The sequence below is a fragment of the Vombatus ursinus genome, unplaced genomic scaffold, assembly GCF_900497805.2.
Source record: "Vombatus ursinus unplaced genomic scaffold, bare-nosed wombat genome assembly UNPS02014811.1, whole genome shotgun sequence".
Classification (NCBI taxonomy): Eukaryota; Metazoa; Chordata; class Mammalia; order Diprotodontia; family Vombatidae; genus Vombatus; species Vombatus ursinus.
In genome coordinates, this window is record NW_020954589.1 from 17,549,670 (window position 1) to 17,575,429 (window position 25,760).

The 25,760-nt window shown below is 37.0% G+C and overlaps 1 protein-coding gene and 1 non-coding gene across 3 annotated transcripts in view; one reads left to right on the plus strand and one right to left on the minus strand.

The window, feature by feature from the left end:
- LOC114053477 (kinesin-like protein KIF6) overlaps window positions 1-7,658 on the minus strand; it is a 451,087-nt gene extending 443,429 nt beyond the window's left edge. For both annotated transcript variants that reach the window (XM_027876576.1, XM_027876575.1), the window contains exon 1: window positions 7,576-7,658. In XM_027876576.1, coding sequence (XP_027732377.1) covers window positions 7,576-7,641 — 66 coding nt within the window. In that variant the 5' untranslated portion in view covers window positions 7,642-7,658. The remainder of the gene's footprint in view (window positions 1-7,575) is intronic.
- A 3,359-nt stretch (window positions 7,659-11,017) lies between these two features.
- Window positions 11,018-11,121, plus strand: LOC114053659. The gene has a single exon (XR_003570396.1). It is a non-coding gene; the product is annotated as a U6 spliceosomal RNA (small nuclear RNA).
- The last annotated feature ends 14,639 nt before the right edge of the window (window positions 11,122-25,760 follow it).

Consider the following 25,760-nt stretch of genomic DNA (forward strand, 5'->3'; position numbering starts at 1 on the left):
AATACGACACCAAGATTGTAAGGATGCCCTCCACAGTGATAGGTAAGTAAATGGTTAAGACAAGGTGACGGTTTGGGGAGAAAGATAGAGGTTCTACTGTGGACATGTTGAGTTTGAGATGCATATGGTAAATCCAATTCAACACGTCCAAAATGAAGTTAATGATGTGAGACTAGAGCTCAGGAGAGAGAAAGGGGATGAATAAATAGATCTAGCAGTCATGTGCATAGAAATAATAATGAAACCCATGGGAATTGGTGAGATCCTCAAATAAGATAGTAAGATGGGGAAGAGAAAAGGACCCAAAACAAACCCTTGGGCGATACCCACGGTCAGTGGGCATAACATAGGTGAAGATCCAATCAAAGAGACTGAGATCAAAGAGGTAGGAAGGAAAACAAGAAGATCAGTATTGTGAAAATCCAAAGAAGAGAGAGTATGCAGAAGAGAGTGATCAACAGTGTCCATGTCATAATCCCATCTCTTCTAAAGAAGAATAATCATCAATTCTACCCTTACTTCCTCAAGAACTCATTTTCTGAGTTAAGTGGAAAACAACAACAACAACAATGTACCTAGAGCCAGAGGACATGGGTTCAAGTCCCTGGGCATTTACTGTATGTGATTTTGGGCAAGTCACTTAACCTCTCATCTATAAAATGAGGGGGTTGGACCAGATGCCTTTTGAGATCTTTTCCAGCTCTAGACTATGATCTCATGAACTTCTGTGACCTTAGGCAAGTTACTTAGCCTCTTTAAGCCTCAATTTCCTCATCTCTCCAAAAACTAAAAAAAAAAGAAAAGAAAAAAAGAACAATATTAGCTCTAAGGTCTTTCCCACCTTTAAATTAATGATTCTATAACTCATATTGTGAGCCCTGCCCTCTCTACCAACAAAAAACACAAGATACACACACACACACACAAACACACACACCTTGGTCATCTGAAAACGAATTTCAAATTTTTAAAAAAATATATTTCCCCCAGAGGTCAGGTAGGAGATGGGTGACTTTTATCAGGTAACACTCTAGCCATCAGTTTTAGTGTTCTAACAAAGATTAGCAGCGACATACAGAAGTCTAGAAAGGGAGAACTTAAACAATGGTTGGCTCAGCACTTCTGCCTCACTAAAGGAAACATTGAAATGCCAGATAAAATCCTTCCCACTTCACAATTTTGCCTAGAAGCCATCTCTACAAGCAACATGATTTGTTGCTTTCAACTAAATCCCGAGTAGAATAGAGCTACAAATAATTTAAGTCTGCTCTCAATAGGTCTTAGGCATTTGCTGATAGCTAAGTCCTTCTCTTGGTTGCACTCCAAACAACCAAATCATTTCTTAAACATTTTATGGTCAAGTCAGAAGAAATTCTGATTTGTTAAAAAGTAGAAAAAAGGAGATGGTAGCAAGTTCTTTCCTCCTTTGTACCTATAGTGGTTTCTACTTCATATATGTGAAGTGGAAAAAAATGTTTAATATAATAAAACATTTTTTCTAAGGGAATCAAAAAGGATTGACAACAATTCATTAAACATTATAATACCTCCTGTCATATACATAGAAGATAATATTCTTTCACATTTTACAGGTAAACTGAAACATTATTTACCCAAATATTCACTCTCAAATCAGAGAATTAGAATTAGGGATCTATCAAAACCTCTACAAGACAATTCAGAGCGCAAATCTGAACGTCTCTCTTTTCAGAAGACTCATGCCACCCTGTAGCTAAAATGTTACTTAGATAACACTCTGTGTCAGTAATTCAAAATATCCTTTGTTCTGACAAAATAGTTTCCATGTTGTATTTTACAGAATCTATGGCTTCTAAGACACATCCTTAGGGATTCCTTAAGAAAAATTATGGTCACGGAAGTTGGGTTTAATTTGTGTCTCCAAAATCATCTTTAAGGTTCTTGTTTCCACTCTACCACAAAGTAATAATATGCTATTTCTCAAATCACTTCTCAGAAAAATGAAGGGGGTGGACAAGATAATTTTTAAGGACTCTTCCAAGTCTCAACACTCTATGATAAGATATTAGGTTGGTATTTTTAATTCTTTACCCCAATGTTCCTCTCCACTGGCCAAGGAAATCAAGAGAAGAAGCAACCTAGCAAAAGCTCCCCTTCTTCTAGCCAGAAGTAAGATTTCCCAAAAGCAATGGCTTAAGTTTCTTTTGGTAACTTAAATTTTGAATTCTACATTAAGGGCGAAGAAGATCATATCTACAGTATGCATAAGTAAAGTCTCCCTAAATCCTCAGGTAGCCCAGCTGATTTTTTCAAAGCATATTTTTATTGAAATTTCTCATTAAAAGTGTTTAGCTTTCATGGACAAAAGTCACCCTGTAAGATAAAAATTCTTTGCAGAAAGAACTGGCACAAGGTTCAGAGCTGTCTGACCATGTTTTCTCAGTATATATTTAAAAAAATTAATAGGGTACTTCATGTAAAATGGGCAGTGGCTGAGGCAGGTGAATGAAAGAAGTAAAAAATTCATGAGACATGAAACACACTGGACTAAGAATTGGTGCCTAATTAAGAACGTATTCTGGACAGCACAAAGGCCTTAAGGACTTAAAGTAACCACAAGTCATCAGATGATTGAAAGACACAATTCTAATTCTAATTCTTCTAAACCACTTTGACCAAGTCATTTTGGGAACAATTTTTTAAAAATAAATATCCTTTAATAAAAAAATTGTTTTAAACTTAACTGGTCTAAAGTAAAGAGTAGATGATAATACTACCTTCCTCACAAGGCTATAGTGAGGATCAAATGAAATAACTTATATGAAGCACTGTATAATTACAAAGCACCACATGAATTTGAGTTATTTTTAAGTGTCAAATTTCTCACCCTTGGCTATCACAAATAAACAAGCATTTTGAGCATGGTAATTTTCCTTTATAATATATGTCTTCAATATATTCAAAGAAGTAAAAAATTATCTTTTAACAAAAAGATCAAATTAAATAATAGATGTGAAACATCTGAAATTTATAAAATACCATACAAATGTATGATAACCTCATTATTAACTTGCCAAAGAGCATCCAACCATTTCTAAACTGAAATAAACCTTGGTCTTTATTGTTTCTCTGGTTTGCCATATCTTCCTTCTCATTCTCCATCTGCTAAATTCCTAATTTTCCTTTGAAACCTAACTTAACCTAACCTGCCTTCCTTGATGCCTAGGTTGGTAATGACCTTCCCTTTCAAACCTCATGACAAATCTTTTGCTTCTCTTGAATGCAATTACCATGTAATATTGTATATTATAGGTATCTGTGAGTCTTATTCTCCTACCAGACTCTAAGCTCCATAAATATAAAGAGCATGTCTTATTTAAATGTTCTCTCCCACCTCACCCTTCTTTACTAAGTACAGTATTCTGCACAAAGTACATCTAGTAAATGTTTACTGAATCACTGGATTGTTTTTGTATCACTAATTTTACAGCATCTGAGACAAAAGAGAGATGGTGTTTTAGGAGAAAGGGAGAAGTCCTTACTCAATCATTCTTGCTTTAATAATAATAAAAGCTCACATTTATATAGCACTTTGCAAAGCACCATATCCTTTCTTTTGATCCTTACAACACTGTGACGTCAGTGCTATAATTACTTCCATTTTATAATGAAAAAATTAAGGCTAATTGAGGTAAAATGACTTGTCTGGAATCTCATCTCTACTGAGTAAGAGATGAAGGAATTCAACTCAGATCCCACTCATTCCAATATCAGCACTCAATCCACTATATCAGTGGTATCAAGCTCAAAATATAAATGGGCACCATTAATCCACACATGAGGATCCCTGCAGGCCTCATACTGAATTAGTTTTAAATATAATATTATCTATGTTTAATTGTATTTTTATTTATTTTGTTAAATATTTCTGAATCACACTTTAATTTGGTTCAGGCCCACTTGGGAGTGTTGTGGGCTGTGTTCAACATCTCTACAAAAACAAAGTATGGATATATCTATATTGATACAGATATACATGTGTGTATGTGAGTATGGATTTATATATCTACATCTGCAATGGTATAGATGCATGTGATTTGCAAAGTGCATTATCTTTTTATGATACTCACAACCACCCTTTGAGATAAGGGCTATTATCTCCATTTTACAAATGAGGACACTGAGACTAAGACAGGTTAAGTGACTTGCCTAGAATGATACAGCTAATAAGTGTCTGAGGCTGGATTTGAACTCAGTTCTTCCTGAGCCCAAGTCCAGGATATGTGGGTGTATATGTATGCATTTTAACATATGCATACATATAGGCATACACATAATACACATTTGTATATATCTGTATGTTTATTTTATATGTATACATATATGTGTATGTAAAAGATTACATATATGTGTGTGTACACATACCAACAACACCTACAAGAATATATAGTAATCCCTACCAGATGACTGACAAGTATGAGAGTGTTGCAGGGAGTAGGAGGAAGTTGAAATTACAGAATGTTATGGGGAATGAAACAGAAACAATGAGGTGTTAAATTATTTAAACTAAAAGCAAAAAAGGTTTTAAACTTTGTTACTCTTTTGCAAGGAATGAAAAAAATTAACAGTCAAGTCTGATGGAATTAGAAAGCTGGCAGGAAAGTGAAAAGATGCCACAGCCCAAACTGATTCCTACCCTTGAAACCCTACTACAAAAGCCAACCTTTTGTTGGCAAAAGGATGTAGTCATAAAATATGGGATCTCTGAGGGGGAGCCATCCTATTACCCACAGTATCTAAGTAAACAAAAATGTTGGAATTTCCAATCATATTAGTCTTTCAGTGAGAATATGAAGTTAAATAAATATAGAAAATGCTAATATTCTAATAAAATACCTAGTGAAAAGAGTATGGGTTGACATGATCAAATGGCATCCATTTCCATGTGGCTAGACAATATTAATGATGAGCCTCTCTGTACTTAACTAGGTTGATTCACAGACAGCAGACGATCTGTTTCTGAGACCATACTCAAAGACTTTCTGACTTGGAGCTTATGCTCTACTAGCATAGCTTTCATGAACCCAGGATCACCTCCACACCTTGGGAAAAGTCTTAGAATATAACTTTGTAGAGGAAAAATTTAAATGCTCAGTACAAGATTTTAAAATTATTTCAATATCTATTCCCTCTCCTTCACTTTGGAAATAAGTAGAGTTAAAAATAACATTTATGAATAGTGCAAATACTCTCACCAAAGTAATGAAGCATGTAAAGAAACTCAGCATCACTTTATAGAAAGGGAAAAATTAAGCATTGAGATGTGGCAGAAGGTTCAATATTAAATCCATGGCTATTATTTAGCATCTTATCCAACACAGCAAATAGTGCCTCTCACTAAAATTTCCTTTTTCTGGCCCAAACTCTTCCCTCCAGTAGTAAATAATTTTCTGTGTATAATTTATAGTAGTATTTTGACTTAAGAAACAAATTAGCTTCACTCCTGACTCATTTTTTTTAACCACCTGGAAGTATGTGTTAAAAAAAAAAAGAGAGAGAGAGACAAAGGAAAACACAGCAAGGCAGAATAGAGCAGGAGTCAGAGGGCCTGGGTTCAAATCCTAACTGAGGTATTCATTTATTGTGTGACTGGGGAGCAAGTCCCTTCACTTCTTGGTTTCTTTAAAAATGAAGGGGCTGGACTGGATGACCTCTAAGATGTCTTATAGCTTCAAACCTGTGTGGTTACCCCCATATTCTATATACCCTGTAATTTTCCTGGAATGATCTAGTTTTATGTCTTACTTGAGCGTAACAGAGCCTGTCACCTAAGCTATTGATATGACTTATCAACAAAATGATAAATTAGTGAATAGTAACGCTAGAATCCATCTATTCATTCTCAGTACAAAAAAAATGGTTCTATATTCGGGGTAAATGTTTCTGTCCATTTGTGTAATTGGAACAACTGGAAAACATGGAAACATTCCTAGTTCCAAGAAGCTTCAATTCTATTGGGGGAGACATATACATATATACAAGATAGATTCAACATAGTTTAGGGAGGGAAGGCATTAGTAATAGAGGAAATCAAGAAAGAGACTTCAATAGAAGGTGGTGCATAAGTTGAGTACTTAATAAAATAAAAGTTACTTTGCATAAACATCATGTTCTCTATATTTGTTTTAACTTAAGGTATATGCATATAGATACATGTACACATATGGCAACGTCTCTATTCAGTCAGCAGTATTTGCTGAGTGCCCCACTATGTGCAAAAACACTTTGTATATGTATGCATCTACTCTGCACCTAATTTATACATCTTCTGCACTTAAGTCCATGTCTCCCTAGACATAATACAACCTCCACAAGGTTGAAGACTTTCATTTTTCTATTTGTATTCCTAGTGTCTAACACAAGCACATAGTAGATACTTAATATATGTTTAAAGATTTAGTGGTGACATATTTATGACTGCTTATAAGCATATTTGTCTGTATACATGTATTTAAATAATTATTTTGCCTGAGTGTGTAAAAATATGTGTGTGTAATACAAGTAGAGGTCGGTTTTATAGCAACAAATAAGTATATAATGTAGCTGGATATGGACACAAAAGAGGAAGCCAGATGGTTCAGCGGATAAAGTGCTATACTTATAGTTAGGAAGACCTGAGCTCAAATATTGCCTCAGATACTTTCTATGTGACCCAGACCAAATGACTTAACCTCTGCCTCAGTTTCTTCATCTATAAAATGTAGGTGGAATGAAATATTTGTAAAGTACTTTGCAAACGTTAAAGCACTAAAGAAATGCAATTATATACATATACGCATTTGTATATCCACGTATATACATAGAGGCAGTGTGGCTAGAGGGGGTATACTGCTGGGCTAAGAGTCTGGTAAAACTGGGTTTGAATTCTGCAGGACGCTCACACTCCTGCACCTCCCCCATCCTCCCACAAGCACTCTGGTTTTTGTCTTCGTGTGTCTCAAGTGTAGACACGACTTAGCTGATAGTCAGTAGGTCTGCGGTCTTGTTCTTTGTCACTAACTTATCCAAGGTCGCTTTGAGCAAAATCCTGAGGTCATAGGGATCATAAACTTTGTTAGAGCAGGAAGAGAATTTGGAATTCATCTAGTCCAACCGTTTTAGACCCCAAAGTGACTTACCTGCTCAGGGAACACATGCAGCAAGTGCATTTCACAGACGAGAAAATGAAAACCAGGGAAATTAACTGTCCTGCCCAAGGTCACATAGGATTTAAATGGAAGCTCTCTGGTTCCAAATCAGTCATTCTTTTCGCTGCACCACTATTATTATTACTATTATTATACAATAGGGGGAGGGGGAGGGACTAAATTGTCCCTAAAGTCCCTTCCAGCCCTGACATTACCCTTTTGTGCCTGTACAGCGTATGTAGGAGATTCGTGTCTTGTAAGTGTGACTGTCTGTGGGGTGCATCACTGGAAGGGGGCTCACGGGGCTCCCTGACACCCTGACACCCCGCCCTGGTCCCCTCTTCCCCTCCAATGACCCCAGGAAGGCTGGCACGGCGGGGGGCACTTCACCCTCTCCCCAGCCCCGTACCCCTTGAGGTTGTTTCCGGCTGGTGGGCTTCACCCTCGCGAAGATCTGGATCGTTTGCTTAACCATCTCCCCCTCAGCGCCCCGGTACAACACTCCCAAATCCGCGTTCCCTCTTCACCCACGCCCGCAGCCTTAGCAACAGGAACCATGGACACTACCCAGCATGCCCCGCGGCGGCCAGCCAACCCCCGCCTCCTCTGTCTAATTGGCTGGATGTGGCGGACAGAGGACTGGGAGAACTACGCGGGGTGGGAGGGAACCCCCCCCCCGGCCAACGCGCAGGCGCGGAAGGGAAGGCGTCAGTGAGTCTTGGGTCTAAGTGGTTGCTAGGAGACTGGAGCGCTGATGTGTTCAGAGGATCCAGAATCATGGCTTTAGAAATGGACCTGCTTGTCTCTCCACACCTGCCCAGGGACTCCTAAATCCCTGGTCACATAGCAACGGGTGCTGACTCCCTATTCTTCATCCCAAGGCATAAATCCAGCAGGTCACTTAAGTTTCCCCCAAGGTAAAACGTGAGACAAGTGGTCTCACAGCTTTGTTCTACTTTTCTTCTCTGACACTGCCTCTCCTCTGACAGTGGTCCAGTCCCTCATCTTCTCACACCCAGACTATTGCAAAAGCCTTCTGACTAATCTCTCTGCCTCTTCTGTCCCCACTCCAAACCACCCTCCACTCAGCTGTCAAATTGGTCTTCCTAAAGCGCACTTTAGATCTGACCATGTTTACTCGATAAACTCCAGTGACTTCCTATTACTTCCACGATTAAATAACAAATCCTCTATTTGGCTTTAAAAGCCCCTGACAACCTGGTCCCTTCCTACCTTTCCAATCTTCTCGCACTTTACTCTTCTCCATGTACTCCATAATTCAACTACAATGACTTCCTTGCTATTCCTCACACAGGATACAATACACTCCCACCTCCCTACCTAGGGTGGAGTGCTCCATTCCTCATATCTGCCTCCTGGCTTCCCTAGCTTTCCTGACTTCTTTCAAGTCTCAGCTAAAATCCCATCTTTTACAAGAAGCTTTTCCATGCCCCCCTTAAAGCTAGCTCCTTCCATTCTAAGATTATCCACAATTTATCCTGCATATATCCTGTTTGTACGTAATTATTTGCATATTGTCTTGAGGTCAGGGGTAGTTTTTGCTTTTCTTTGTATCCCTAAGCACTAAGCATGGTGCTTGGAAGTAGAAAGCTCTTAATTAATGCTTGTTGACTATCTTACATGCAAGTAGAATGTACGATTCTTTGATTCCAAACTCCTAGCCCAGGGCATTGCTCCTATGGATCCTGGAAGATACCTATCCCAGGAAGGCTCAACTATGGCATAGAAACAATAGAGTTTGAGCAGCTGCCAGGAGAATTCTGGTGAGAGCAGATTTATTTTAGCCTGAAAGTTACCTTTGAAGAGAAAGGATAGGCTTGAATCTGAGCTCTGCTTTTTAATAACCATATGACCTTAGGCAAGTCATAGTAGGATAGGATTTAGAACTGGATGAGACTATATCTAATTTTGGGTTTCAGTTTCCTCCATTGTAAAATGAAAGTGTTGTACTAAATCAGGAGTTCTTAAACTAGGGTCCATAATCTTATTTTTAACAATATTTTGATAATTTTATTTCAACATAAAATCAGTTTCCATTGTAATCTTACATGTTTTATTCTATTAATTTAAAAACATTCTTCTGAGAAGGGGTCCATAGGCTTTACCAGAATGCCACATGGGTCCATGAAAGCAAAAGTGGTTTCAAACTCCTAATCTATATGATCTTTAAGGTCTCGTCTAACTCTGACATTGGCTCTATGATCCTTTAGAGTTTTGCCCCCCTGCATAATCCTCACAATAAAGAAGTCATTTGCCTAGCTCTTTAGGGAAAAAGCTAAGGATAAATGTCAAGCTGATGACTTTCTCTGTATCAATTAGTCCATAAGTGCAGCTGGAAAGAACCATACAATGAAGAATGAAAATGGAAATCCTAAATGAAATGTAACTGACAAAGCCCAAAGCCTAGAACTAGTGAGAAAGTCATACTGTAGTATAGAAATAGTTTAGTATAGTGTAGGGAGTATAGTAAGCTATATGCCCAAATGGCCTCACTATTACTACCTATTAATAATAATGTAGTATTTATATAGTGCTTTCAGATTTGTGTGAAGAGCTTGGAGGTAGGTAATATTATTATCCCCACTTCACAGTTGAAAATGTGGTAGGCAGAGGCTAAGTTACCATATTTTGCCTCATAACTGTCAAAGATTTTATGCCAATTTTTTTTTTTTGCAAAAAAGTGGTATATGACCATTATGTGAAACATTTTTAAAAATTGTGCCAGTGTTACTTAAAAATCATTTATTACTCAACTATATCACTGGCAGATGAATGATATAGTTTAAGTAGCACAGGGAGATATAAGTCTTACCCTTATCACATGGCAGCTTCTCCAGGCAGCTTCGCCTGCCTGCCGCTCCGCTTGTGCCTATGGCTCTTCATTGAGCTAAGTGACAATACCTAGTACTGCAGAGCTCTAAATAAACCATGCAAGTTGGCTTTTAGAAAATATATTGACAATGCTCATGTGTTGAGAATTCTAGGCTCTCAGCTCACAATGCTTGAGGGAAAATGAGTATCCATATGCCACTTATGAATATATTGCTGCTCTGTTTACCTTTTAAGCAGCATAATGAACAGAATTATACCATGTAATGATTATGCAATGAAAGATTATAAGTCAATTTTTGGACTGAAAACAAAACAAAACAAAACAGGGTGCAACAATTATGCAGTGAAATATACTATTTGCCAAGGGTCCCACATCTAGTTAAATGTCTGAGGCTGGATTTGAACTCAGATCTTCTAAAATCCAGGTTCAGTGCTATTCACTACACTACCTAATTGCCTATAGTATACTAATACAAACACCATAGAAAGAAGAAAAGAAGGGAGAAGGCACATATTGCTTTTGACCTATGCTGGCCATACTCAACACTGCCTGCCACAGGAGACAAGAACTGATTGAAAGAACACTTGTAATAATTGATTAGCTCCCAATCAAGGAATATATTAGTAAGGTAAATTCATGATTCCTATCCAACTAATTTACTCAAATGAGAGGCAGTATGTATGGTGAGAAGTATACTGGATTTGAAGGCAATAGATTTCAGTTTTAATCTATACTTTGCTACTTGTACTCTGTGTAATCTTGGGTGCATGTCATTTAACCTCTCTGTACCTCAGTACCTTCATCTATAATATAAGGGGGTTGAATGAAATGATCTCTAAGATCCCTACCAGCTCTAAATCCTATGATTCCATGACTCATTTTCTTCAGCTCTGACCCTGTAGATTCCAGAATCCACTGGGGAGACGTGGGCTTTCCTACGTGTATGAGCTAGAGGCAGATAATTAATGGAGTCCTGAATATAGGAAAAAGAAAACAGGTGCTTGCTTTGGCAGCACATATTATAAAATTGGAATTATACAGAAAAAATTAGCATGGCCTCTATCCTATGATATGCAAATGCATAAAGTGTTCCATATTTTTGAGCCCCAAAACATGTTGTTTAAAAGAGTTGAAACAAAAAAAAACTCACATGGAGTTAAAAATGAGGGACTAGAGCAGAATTTATAGATTCAGATGAACTAAAAAAAAAGCAGAAGTAACAATTATAATCTCAAACAAGACAACAGTAAAAATAGTTATGATTAAAGAGATAAATAAAAACTACCTTATGCTTAAAGACATGATAGACAATGAAATAATATTGATAATGTATATGCATGAGTTGTATAACATCTAAGCACTTTTTGAAAATTAATAAAATTACAGGTTAAAGTGGGCAGCAAAACTGTAATAGTTGGGGGACCCTTTCAGACCTAAACAAATGTAACAAATAAAAAAAAGAAAGAAAAGAAAAATGAGAAATAACTTAAAGCCCTAAATAGAACTTTGGAAAAATTAGTTATGATAAATGTCCAGCAGTACTAAATGGAAATAGAAAGGAATGTACATATCTCAGCTACCTGTGGCCCCTTTAAAAAACTTAATCATGTCCTATGACCAAAAAAAGAGCCACATAAGCACTGATGAATAAAAACATAAGGCACATCTCCTAATGACCACAATGCAATAAAAATTAAAATTGATAAAAGTCTTTTGAAGAAAGTATCCAAACTTAAATGGAGACTAAATGACAACTTTAGAGAATTGGTGAGTCAAAGAACATACCAGAGAAACAATGAATAATTTAATCAAAGAAAGTAACAAAAATGAAACAAAAAAAGTCCTCAGGGGAAATTTTATATTTTTAAACACTTTTATCAACAAAAGAGAAAAAGAACAGGCCAATAAATTTGATATGCAACAACAACAACAACAACAAAACTAGAAAAGCAAAAAACAAAAAGACAAATGGCAACTAAGCACAAAATAAAAATATTTTAAAATCAAAGAAGAGATTAATAAAATTGAAAGTCAAAAAGAACCGATATTGAACTAAGTAAAACACAGTGCTAGTATTTTATGAAAAAAGCTCATAAAATAGATTAACTGTTACCTAATTTTACTTTTAAAAAAAAGAAAGCCTTATTATCAATATTAAAAAGGAAAAGGGGGAATTAATAACACATGAAGATGAAAAAAGGAAATTATTAGAAACTAGTTTGCCCAGCTAAGCTAATAAAATTGATAATAAATAAAATGACTGTGTATTTACAAAAATATGAAATATCCAGATTAATGGAACAAGAAATAGAGAATTTTAATAATCCAATCACTGAATTTTCCCCATTAAGAACTCAGAAACAAATGAATTTGCAAGTGAACTATACCAAACATTCCATTCTAATATTATATAAACTGTTTTCAAAAATGAGAAGACAGAGGCTTCTGGAGGTAGAGACAAGAAAGAGTGGAGAAAGCACTCAATTGAGCTCTTCCAACATTTCCCTCCAAATAACCTTAAAATAATGCCTCAAATCAAATTCTGGAGTGGAAAAACCAACAAAAGGTCAGAGTAAAACATTCTTCCAGCCCAAGACAACTTAGGAAATCAGAAAGACAGATCTTTGACAACAGGAGAAGACTGCCCTGAAGCTCACATGAAAGAAACACCAGTGCTGGGTCTAGGTGGTAAAGACAAAAGTAGCTTCAGCTTCAGAAGCTCTCAAGTCAGAGACAGTGAGGGAACATGGCAACTAGTCAGAAAGAGATTATGGTCCTGAATGCAGGATCAGATACTGGTTGGCAACTTCATTGCTTATACCCACTTCTGGGTCATAGTTCAAGGGCAAAGAGGAGCACTTTCAGTCAAGAGAGATTAGAAGTGCTGAGGGACAATTTTACTTCTGGCCCCAAAGGATCAGGGACCCTGAGGACCAGTATTATTTCTGGTCCTATGGGAACAAGTTCCCTGAGGAGGAGTATTGATTTAATCCCAAAAGATCAGGAACCCAACCTGAGTAAGGACCAGAGTGCAGACCAAATGAGCAGTGATCACACCTCTCCCCAAATCACACCATCTTGGAAGCACCAAAAATTCCCAGAATTAGTTCTGAAAACAGCAGTGCAAAAAAGCCTGAAACTTGAGACCCCCTACACACACACATACTCATACACATGCATACGTACATGGAAAAGGGCCCAATTTTAACATGAAGTTCAAAATCAGGAAATAGGGTGGAAAAACTGAGCAAAAACAACAACAACAACAACAAAAAGAACCCAACCATAGAGAGCTGCTATGGTGATCGGGAAGATCAAGACACAAAATCAAAGGAAACAATGAAGTCCAAACAGTTATAAGCAAAGCCTCAAAGAAAAAACATGAATTGGGCATAAGGCAACAAGAATTCCTGGAAAAGCTTTAAAAATGCTTTTTAATAGAGGACCAACAAAATGCTTTTTGATAGAGGAAAAATTAGGTAAAGAAATGAAGGGAAGAGAAAAATTATGAAAAGACATACTTGTTGCTTATCTTTCATTTTTATAGAGGACCAATCATCACAAGGTGATGTTTTAACTTGCAAATGAATTAGATTTAAGTGAGGCGGAGTTGCATAAAGTCATCAACCTCATTTCTCTCCCAGAGTCATTAAAGTCCAATGGCAAGACAAAAGTCAAGGTGACTGGTGATGGCCCAGGAAGGAGTGGATGACTTTGGGCATGTTTGGCCAAGCTCTAAGTGCTCCATAGCACATCTGTCTTCAAGGCCTTTGGAACAAATTCTTCCTATCTGCCCATTCCTCTGGAGGAAATCTTCATATGCTTGGGGTAAGCACCCCTCTAACTCACTGAAGGTTTAAGGTCTGTAGATTATTCTAAGCCTGGTTCAGCCTATTTGCCAAGATGGTTTACTAGGGTGTGGCCACTGAACATGATACAGCTTCTTAGAGCCATAGGTGAGAGCTGCATGAGAAGTGTTAATAGTTTGGTTTTATATACATATATATATACATATATATACATATAATATGTAATAAAAAGCACAAAAATACTAAAGAAAACAAGACCTTAAAAAACAGAATTGGCTAAATGGAAAAATCAGTACAAAAATTCACTGGTGAAAATAACTCCTTAAAAAAGCAGAATTGATCAAATGGGAAAAGAGGTACAAGGGCTCATTGAAGAAAATCATTCCCTAAAAATTAGAATTGAGTATGTGGAAGCTAATGACTCCATGAGACATCAAAAAACAATAAAACAAAGTCAAAAGAAAGGAAAAAATAGAAGAAAATTTGAAATATACAATTGAAAAAGCAACTGACCTGAAAAACATTGAGGAGAGATAATTTAAGAATTATTGAATGACCTGAAAGCTACAGTCAAAGTGTAGACATTATATTTTATGAGATTATTAAGTAAAACTGCCCCAATATCCTAGAACCAGAGGGTAAAATAGAAATCAAAAGAACCCACCAATCATCATCTGAAAGAGATCCCCAAATGAAAACTCCCAGGCATAGTATAGCCAAATTCCAGAGCTCCTAGGTCAAAGAGAAAATACTTCAAGCAGTCAGAAAGAAATAATTCAAATATCATGGAGCCACCATCAGAATCATGCAAGATTTAGCAGCTACCATGTTATAGAGGAGGGCTTAGAATATGATATTCCAGAAGGCAAAAGAGTTGGATTACAACCAAGAGTAATCTACCTAGCAAAACTGAGTATACAGCTTTAAGGGGAAAGTGCATATTTAATGAAATAGAGGACTTTTGAGCATTCCTGATGAAAAGACCAGAGCTGAATAGAAAATTTGACTTTCAAATACAAGATCCAAAAAAAAAAAAAGGATAAAAAGGTAAATGTGAAAGAGAAATCATAAGGGACTCAATAAGGTTAAACTGTTTACCTTTTTAGATGAGAAGATAAGACTTGTCAGTCCTAAGAATTTTATCATTATTAAGGCAGATAGAAGGTTTCTACATAGAAAAACAGTGTGGGAGTGAGTCAATTATGTTGGGATGATGTAAAAGAATGGATACTGGAGAAAGAGAGATGTCTTGGGAGAAGGGGGTAGGGAAAGGAAGAATGGGGGAATTATCTTACATAAATTATCTCTAGGAAGAGTTTTTACAATGGAGGGGGAAATGGGAGGGGCAAGCAATGCATGAACCTCACTCACATCTAAATTGGTTCAAAGAGGGAAAAATATATCTACATATTCAATTGTAATAGAAATCTATCTTACCCAACTGGGAAGTAGGAGGGGAAGGAGATAAGAGAAGGAGGGGGGTGACAATAGGGAGGGCAGATAAAAGAAGACAATGGTCAGAAGCAAAACAGACTTTAGGGGAGGATCAGGATAAAAAAGAGAGAGAAGGATAAATAGAAGAAAATAGGAATAAAGGGGAATGCACCAGTTAGCAGTCATAACTGTAAATGTGAATGGGATGAACCCACCCATCAAATGGAAGTGGATAGCAGAATGGATTAGAAAGCACAATCCAACAATATGTTGTTTACAAGAAACACACTTGAACCAGAGTCATACAGAGAGTTAGAAAAAGGGGCAAAAGGGGCTAGAGCAGAATGCATTATGCTTCAGGTGAAGTGTTTTTTTTTTTTGTTTTTTTAAGGCAAGAGTAACAATCATGATCTCAGACAAAGCAAAAGCAACAATAGACCTAATTAAAAGGAATAAGCAGGGAAACTATATCTTGGTAAAAGGTGCCATAAACAATAATGAAGTAACATCAATACTAAACATCTATGCACCAAATGTTATAGCATTCAAATTCTTAAAGAAAAAGTTAAATGAATTATAGGAGGAAATTGGTAGTAAAACCATTCTAGTGGCAGACCTCAGCTTTCCCTTTTCACAGCTAGAGAAATCTAACCATAAGAAAGAAGTTAAGGAGATGAACAGAATCTTAGAAAAGTTAGAATGACAGACCTCTGGAGAAAACTGAATGGTAACACAAAAAAGTATACCTTTTTTTTCCAGCTGTATGTGGCACCTTGACTAAAATTCATCATATATTGCAACATAAAAACCTCACAACCAAATGTTGAAAGGTAGAAATGTTAAATGCACCCTTTTCAGATCATAATGCAATAAAAATTACACTTAATAGAGGGCTGCAGAAAAATAGATTAAAAGCTAAATGGAAAAACTAAAAAATCTAATCCTCAAGAATGAGAGAGTCAAAGAACTAATTATAGAAACAATAAATTTATTAAAGAGAATGGCAACACTGAGACAACATTCCAAAATTTGTGGGATGCCAACAATGCAGTATATAGGGGGAAATTTATAAATCGCATACATTTCTATACATTACCAACAAAACAATAGGATAAGATAAAGAAATTCCATTCAAATAACTGCAGAATATATACTACAATATAAAATATCTGTAAGTCTCCCTACTAAGAGACACATAGGAATTATATTAACACAACTATAAAACTCTCTTTATTAAAATAAAGACTGTTCTAAAAATTGGAGAGAAAATGATTGCTCTTTAATGGGCCATGCCAGTATAATAAAATTATTAATAAGTATAATAATATTTATAGCAACTTTTTATTTGTAGCAAATAACTGAAACTTTGGAATATGCCCATTGTTTAAGAAATGACTGAACAAATGATGATATAGAAATGTAATGAAATATTATATCATAAGAAATTATAAAAGGGATGTTTTCATAGAAACCTAGGAAGAGTTGTATGAAGTAATACCGAGTGAAATGAGAAGAACCAGGAAGACATTTCATATAATCACTACAGCACTATAAAGAAAAAAAACCCCAACAACTCTGTAAGACATAAGACTCTGGCCAATGCAATGACCAGTCATAACCGTAGGGGAACAAGGATGAAGCATGCTTTCCAATCTTCATGGAGAGTTGTTAGACTCAAAGTACAAAATGAAACATTTTCAAATATGACCAATATGTGGATTTGTTTTACTTGATCATATTTATTATAAGGGAGGAGTGTTTTGGGGAGCCTAAATAATTGGAGCAGGAAAGAATAGTGATAGTGATGCCCCCCAAAAAAGGAAGACAGAAAGAAAACGTACAGAAGAGATGAAAAGCAGGTTCAGAGGAGAATATTGAAAAATAAGACTGCTTTGAGGAAATAATCATTAAAATAAGCTAGTAGTTTTAGATACAATCTTCTCTTTGTAGATGAATAAAAATGGGGTGGTGGTGGAGGGAAAGTTGCACCTTTGCCAGGTACTGGTGTCTCCAGGGTATCATGCTCAGGAGCCATGACATGGAGGGAGAATCACATGGAAACAAGGAAGCTGGAATTTTGGCTAAAATGCCCTGTGCATGGGACCCGTTCACCAGAAATCAAGATCAAGTACTGACCTCCTCCCCTTCCAACCCCTGCCCCCAACATTTTTAGTTTCAATGTTGCCAAGGGCTCCAGGCTCTGAGATCTTTATGTGTTTCATTACAGACATCTAGAAAGCATGTCTTTGTTAAAGATCTCATCTACACAGCCAGCATCAATTATTTATCCCATGGCCTGCAGGCAAGTTTTACTTACTAAATCATTTCAGAGAGATGAATCTGATTGTGATTAATTAGATTTTTTAAAAAGAACACTCAAAATCAAGTTCATTATCCCACAGCAGGTTTTATATTCAATGGTATCAACTATGGCTTATTTACTTTGCTGATAAGTAGAAGGTGAGAAGATTTGCAAATGTGTGAAATAATACTCTTGATCTCTTCGGTGGTAAAATATCATATAATAAGTAACACTTGTAGAGCTAGGCAAATTAGTCGGTGCCCATAGACTGAGAGCCTGAAAGAAATTATGCTAGGCCTGAAAGAAATTATGCTTATAGGCAAATTAGAATTTGTATAAAAATTGAAAATATGCTCTTCAATTCCAGCTACTGATGCTAACTACTATACAATGTATCATTTGACTGACACTAGTTGTGGGAGAGACCAGTACAAATTTTGTGGGCTGGTAAACTTAATACTGTAAATACGCATGTAAAATAGACTTCCTTGAGCAAACTTTTTTCTCTTCTCCAATTTATATAATTAAAAAAAAAAACCTCCTTTTACCACTTACAGCTTATCTATTATTAGCATATACCATCAAGGAGATGTGTTCTCACTGACTTAATAGAAAGACTATTTCAAAAGTACAGCCATTAACCTGAACATGTTTATTCATTATCAAATAACAGTAACAACCCAAGTTTCAAACAAACTTCCTCTTTATGTACTTTCATAAAAACTGAACTTCCACATGCAAGGATTCAAAATAAGCCAGATGAGGTTGGCACATGCCACGTCTTCTCTCTCTGCTACTGGGGTGACTGAGGCTAATGGATCACTTGAGCCTGGGAGTTCTGAGTGGCATTAGAGCTGAAGCTGACAAACTGTCTTTACTAAGTTGGGCATCAATAAGGTAAGTGTCCTGAAGCAGATGGCCACCAGGCTGCCTACAGAAGAGCTAAATGGCCCACACTATAAAAATGGAACAGACCAATCAGTAGTGGGATGGGGCCCATGAATGATTATTGTCCTTCCAGACTGTGTGAGATAGGTAGATCCAGTTTAAAAAAAACAAGTAAAATAAAGTTCTTGCCATGCTTATGCTAAGTACTTAATAGATACTTATTTAATTAAATTAAATAGTGATAGTATCAAGGACAAGTAAGTGCAGTAGGCTTTTGATGAGAAGATTATCTGCTAGGTGATGAGTTTTTTTAACCAAGGCAACCCTAGTAATAGCTAAATCACACTTTGTTCTCTGAAGCCTTTTTTGACTTTCATAGTGATTGGGAGTGGGGGTGGTCCAGGAGAAGATACTAAAAACCATATAATTTATAGGCTATATGCAAACTTTAATTGAACTGTTGGTTTTCTAAATGTGTGGTCTTTGAACAAAAGGATATACTCTTAGAATGCCTATAATAATGGAGGGACCAAATCACACCCATTTGGTCTTCTTAGAAAAGAAACTAGAAGACATGAAAAGTTTGAGAGGAAGGAAAGGAGGGCTCACAAGCTCTGTTTGGAGAGGCAAATGAAAGAATTTACTTTATTGCATAGTCAAAAGCAATAAGAAACATTTTCTACTGATCATCTCACTTTGCAGTGTTTGTAATGATCACAGAACACCATAAAGATAAAAGTTTTAGTTTTCTTAGCTAGGAGATAAGCTCTTGAACGAAATTTGATTAAATTCAACAAACACTTATTAAATGATTACAGAGTGTGAGGCACTGTGCCAAATACCAAGACTACAATGACAAAAACAACCTTGATCTCGAGGAGTTTGTATTCTCCTGGAATGCAACCACGCATCATGCACCTATATAAAGAAATACAATGGGGGGGGGGCAGCTAGATGGCGCAGTGAATAGAGCACCAGCCTTGGAGTCAGGAGGACCTGAGTTCAAATGTGACCTCAGACACTTACTAGCTGTGTGACCCTGGGCAAGTCACTTAACCCCAACTGCCTGAAAAATAAAATAAAATAAAATAACAAAAAGAAATACAATGCAGTTTCAGGCAAAAGAGGTCACTAATAAGTAGGGACAGCAAAAGAGACTTTGAAGAGGAGTTGTCACCTGAACTGAGCTGTTAAGGACTCTAGAGATTCTAAGAGGCAAAAGGAGCACATTCCAGGTATGGCAAAGGCACCCTAGCATATTGAATTCAGGGAACACTTAGACTAGTTTAACAGTAACATAGAATGTGTAAATTGCTATTATATGAAATGTCTAGCAAGGTAGGTGAGAATTAGATTGGGTAGGGCTTTAAATGTTAGACTGAGGAACTGGATATTTTGTCCTAGAAGAGGCAACAAGGAACCACTAGAAGATTTTTGAGTGTCTTAGGCATAATAATTAGGCATTTGGGTGATGGACAGATTGGAGAACAAAAGTGAGGGTAGAAGTAGGGAGACCAATAAGGAGGCTGGCTGTTGCAATAATCCCAGTGAAAGGTGATTGAAGGTATGAACTAGAGCAGTGCCCCTGCAAGTGGAGAGAAGATAGATACAACATAGAATTGGCAACATGTGGCAGCTGATTCAATATAGGAGTGGGCAGTAAAAGAGTGGGAAAAGTCAAGGGTTCTGAAGTCTAAACCTGTGTACATAAAAGGCTGGCCATGCCCTCAATGGATATAAGTTTGGGAAATGAGTAGATTGGGAGAGTGGGGAGAGATAATTATTTGTTTTGACTATGTTGAGTTTGAGACCATGGAATCATAGGAATCTTTACAAGGTTTTCCAAATGGAGTTGGGCAAGTAGACATATGTGATTCAGTAGTCTTTATATTCTTTGGGTCACCATATTTTTTTTGTAACAAACAGCATGACTTACTGAATAGAATGTAATGTAAAAAAGAACAAAGGTCAATTCTTGTCTTCATGTAATGTCTCAGTGCTCAAGAAACTGTAAAAGACTATGAATTTCAGAACAGTTGTCTATCTGCATTGGTATACAATGCTTTCTACACCTATGGAATCACAAATCTGGACAAAAGGATGGATTTCCCACATTGTAGACTCTAAGATAAAATATCAGCTCCTTAGCCTGAGTACTAAAGCCCTCCACAATCTGACTCCCACCTACATTTCCAGACTGACTTCATATTACTTCACTTTATGTGCCAGCCCTACTGGCCTTCTATGACTTCTCCTTGGACTCAATACATTATATCCTATTGGTGTCTTTTCATTTACTATTTTTCATGCCTAAAATGAACTCTTCACACACACCCCCGACTTCCTTAGAAACTTAACTCATCAGCTTTTCCTTATCCCTTGAGTTGCCAGTGTCCTCACACTCCTAAGGTTTATATTTCCTTTTTTATGTGTAGATGATGGCCCCTAGTAGGATATCCCTTGAGTGCAGGAAACTTGTTCATTTTTTATCTTTTTATCAGAAATAGTGCCTTGCATAGTGTTAAGTACTGAATTGAAATGAAGTGAACCTCAAAGAAAGAGAAGATGGTGAATTGTCTCGAAGTTGCCATGAGGGAGAAAGAGCGTATTTGGTCCTCCTTCTAGTTTAATTTGTAATGAGGCATGAGAAAAGAGTACTCAAGTCCTACAAAAGGACCCAGGGATGTAATGTCTTATGAAGATACCAAGATTCTGTGAGTTCAATCCTGATACTGATTGAACTCATATTTGGTAATACTTCCTTGGCTTCATGCTAAGATAACAGAGATTGATGTACATATGGAAGATAACCTGAAAGTGAAATAATGATAATCATGATGATGATGATGATGATGATGATGATGATGATGATAAAGTTTTAAAGCACATAAAGCACTATTCATAGCTTATCTCATTTGGTTCTCACAACAACCTGTGAATTAGATGCTATTATTTCCCATTTTACAGATGTGAACCCTGAGGTGAAGAAAGGTTAAATGACTTTCCTATGTTCACACATAGACAGTAGGCATGAAGTTCTTCCCAATTCCAAGTCCAACCCTCTATCCATTGTGCCACCTCGCTGCTAAGTATGCAACTAACTCCTGTGAGGATCTACTGTCTATTGAAGTCCTGGCAGTAAGAGACCTGAAGTTTGAGCATTTGATGATTACAGAGGGCTGAGGTGGTAGTGTTTACCTCAATGGTTTTGGTGAAGCAGGAAAAACCAGGTAGTGCCTTCACAGTCAGCAGCAGGTTCTGGGGGAAGGAAGGCCCCATGTCCAGATCCTGAGGAGGACAAGGGCTGAAGCCTTGCTATCGCCACTTCTCTATTCCCCCTATTTCCAAGGACAGAATAAACAGGACAAGGTCCTAGGAAAGGAACCTTGGTTTCAACAGTGCCCTCCATCCTCACCCCATGTTTGGCAATCATTCAAGGCTACAGTGGTGTCTTGATTACCTAAGGTGAACACAGCCTCCATATATAGCAATACTTTGTAGGATTCTTAGTGGAGGGGATAGGGCTAGATATCCATGCCCCAAGCTATAACTAGGAATTCAGCCCCTGTGGCACGTTCAAGTGAACCAGGGCTGGTGATTAGATTGTCTAAGCAGGGCCACTTCTGTGTAGGTAGACTGAAGTCAGAAGTCATGAGGATTCAAAAGGGGACAAGAGTCAGGGTGGAGAAGACTATGAACCTTACTGGAGCCTTACTATGAGCCTATGAACTTAACAGAGAGGAGGAAAGCCACCTGGAAGTCTATAGATGACAGTAACGAGAATCTGGATGGGAAGGAGTGAGCATTAAAGTAGAACTATTTGCTGAGTGACAGCGGCAGAGGGAGTGTCTGAAACTGGCAGTAGGGAACAAGAAATATTCCACCTCCTCCTCCTGTCCCTTTAGATCAGAGGTCAGTCAATCTCCAATATAGTTGGTACCAGAAATATGTCTCTAGGTAAAAGGTAGATTTCAGTGAATGCCAGAAGATAGAAGAAATGGGAGAGCAAAAGATATAGGATGATGAGGATTTTTTTAAATGAGTTATTTGTTAACAGCAGGGCTGGGATGGGAGCAGGGTGTTACACCATTTGTTGGGATTCCTTTCATGTAGGAATTGGACTAGAAATGGAGTTCATAACCTTTTTTGTCATGGACTCTTTGGGCAATCTGGTGAAACCTATGGACCCCATTTCAGAATAATAATTTTAAATGCACAGAATAAAATCCACAAGATTACAAAGTAAAACAATTATGTTGAAATACAGTTACTGACATTTTTTTTAAGTTAACAGACCCCCAGATTAAGAACTCCTGGCCTACATGACCTTGACATGCCTTTCATTTTTCAGATTCTGCAAATCTGTGGTTTCAGAGGGCATAGTGGAATAAAGTGGATAAAGAATGACAAAAACAGAGCCAAAATGGAGAGAGATGAGAGTACTGGAAGAGATTTCAGGAGAAAGGAATTTTTTTCCTAGGCAGAAGGCAGCTCTGAATTATGGGGATTAGAGAAGCAGAAGGTAGGAATTTGCTAGTTGTGGTGCATTGGGAGTATTGAGTACAGAGAAGCTAAATTGGCCCCAAAGTTCTAATTAGAATGGTATGTAAAGATCTCTACAGATCCTAGCTTTGAGGTCAAGTCCAATGAGTTGATTAAAGCAGGGAGAAGAGGTGTGTGGATTGTTTGACAGGAAACATATCAACTCTTGTCACAAACATCACCTAACATTTATTGAGAGGTTATTCTTTGCAGAATTTTTGTACTTGGTAGTCCCTGTACTCAAAGAGTTTATTGAGGGGGTAGAAAAGCATGATTGTTTTTACATATATACATATATATAATGTGCATATATTACATATATGAGAGATAAACATACATATATACACATGCACACGTATACAAGTGCATGTATATGTATAATGTACGCAGATATACATGTATGACATATATAGTACATATGGTATAATATAATATATAATAATATATACACATAGTATATATACCAATTTATAGCTTATATATTCATATAAGTGTGTATACATGTGCATGTATGTATGTATGTGTGTGTGTGTGTGTGTATATATATAAATATATATATAAGTGCATGTGTGTGTATGTATGAATGTATTCCATGATGGTCCATGTAATACAGGTCCCTAGAGTAGGTGGTACAATGAAGATAGTCTGACCTTAAGGAAGGCACCCCTGGAAGAAGAGCCATGGGATTGTGAGAGAGAGTCAGGGGAGGGTAGTAGATGACTTGATTCCTCCTAGAGACAGGAAGCATATCCCAACTATCATGACAGTACTCAGAGCAAAGAAGCCTCAGTTGCTTCACCTCCATCCACATGCCCCACTAAGATAATCCATTCTCCACTCTTGATCAAGCAAGGGCCAAGCTTAGCAGCCACTGTGTATACCCCACTATTGTCCTGTAAATTATCAGTAAATTCTCTTCCATCTCTAAAATCCTGTGGTTGCACTGAGTCTCGGTGATTTGTGACAAAGGCACAGAGGATTTTCTATGGAAAATCATTACTTCAAGATCCTCCCCCCTCTTAGACAGAGCCCAAATTCATCAATCTTCTGAGTATCAAATCCCTCCTCTTGGATAAGAAGCTACTTACTTCATTTGTTTGTTTTAAACTAAGTGTTGAATACATAGGGCATTGCTGGTTTTCATTAAATGCTAAATAACAGCACGATGTTAATTTGCAAAGCAAGAGCACAAGAAATGTGCAATGTATAATTTCACCAAAGAATATTCTTTTGAGAATATGCTCAACTAATTTAAAACACAATTTCATTAACATAATCATCTTTCCTCACACAATAGATTATAATTCATAAAATTTACTGGTACTTATTCTATTAATGTAATTGTTTCAGTATAATATTTTATATAATGACAAACTTATATTATCTCCTTTTCCTGATCAGCCAGGCAGATTTTCTCAATAGTTTGTAGATTTTCCTTCATGTGAGGGCATAGTTTCTCTGCATGAGAGGCAGGGGTTCTTTCTCCCTTTTTGTCTGCATCTCCTCCTTCATCCCTCCTGGGATACCCCCTCCCAGAAAGTACAACCATAGTCTTCTATGAATGGAAACTAGTGGAAAACCATATGGAATTACAGCTCAGCCTCTGTTGTATTGCAGAGTAAAGCATATGAACCAAAGGAGAATGCCATGACATAAGGAAGCCCCTGTAAAGACTCAAGTTTTTAGCACATTTTGGACAGAAAATATGACAGTTTGTATATTTATGTATATGATCCTCATTTTGAATGTTTCACCAAAGCCCAGTAACTCAACCTATGGAAAAAGTAAAAAGCATCTGTAGATAATAACAACTCTCATTTGTAGATCATTGTAGGGTTTTCAAAATGCTTTTTTCACAACTACCCTTTGAGGTAGGGAATACAAGTGTTTTTATCACTATTTTACAAATAGGAAAAATGAATCTTAGACAGATTAAGTTGACTTGTCCATGGTTAGTTACATAGTTAGGAATTGTTGGAGCTGGACCTCAAATCTGGGCCATCTGATAGAGTTCTGTGTTCTTCCCACTATACTTTCTTCTTTCCAAGTAACTACCTCTCCCCACTAGACTTGAAAATTACTTTCCTCTCTTAGCTATGTGAGTCCTACCTAGCTGTATTCAGGCAGTTAACTAGAGGAAGTTTCTGAGCAGAGAAACATGTTCTATTTATTATAAAATAAGAGAAATATCCTATATATTTACTTTATAAGTACCACCACATAGACTCATACTCTTCTAGAATCCTGTCCTATGGGAAACCACAATCTTGATTAATTTTCATAAGGGTACAGTGAATCATCCTTAAAAATAGAGTTCATAGTTCCATTCTTCTCCTAAATCCTGTCCCACTAGGTCAAGTAAAATGAACACAAGCTTAGGGGCTGAATAACCTGTTCTGTCCCTAGCTATGAGTACTTGAGGAAGTCCCTTATCCTCACTGGGTGTCAGTTTGCTTAGCTGTGAATGAGGGTGTTGGAGTAGTCACTAGAATATCCTTTCCAGTTTTAACATTCCAAGATTCTATCTTGGAAGGAAAACCTTTATGACAGGTCTTCACATATTTGTTAACAGCTATCACATTCCTCTAAGTCTTTTCACCAGGTTAAACATTCCTGTTTTTCATTCCTAGCACTGTGTGGTTTCAGGTTCCCTCATCATTATTTTCTTATCTAGATATGCTTCAGTTTGTCAATGTCCCTTTTAAATGTATCTCCTATGGTACTCACAATATGAATTTGTCTTATGAATAGATATAAACTTAGTA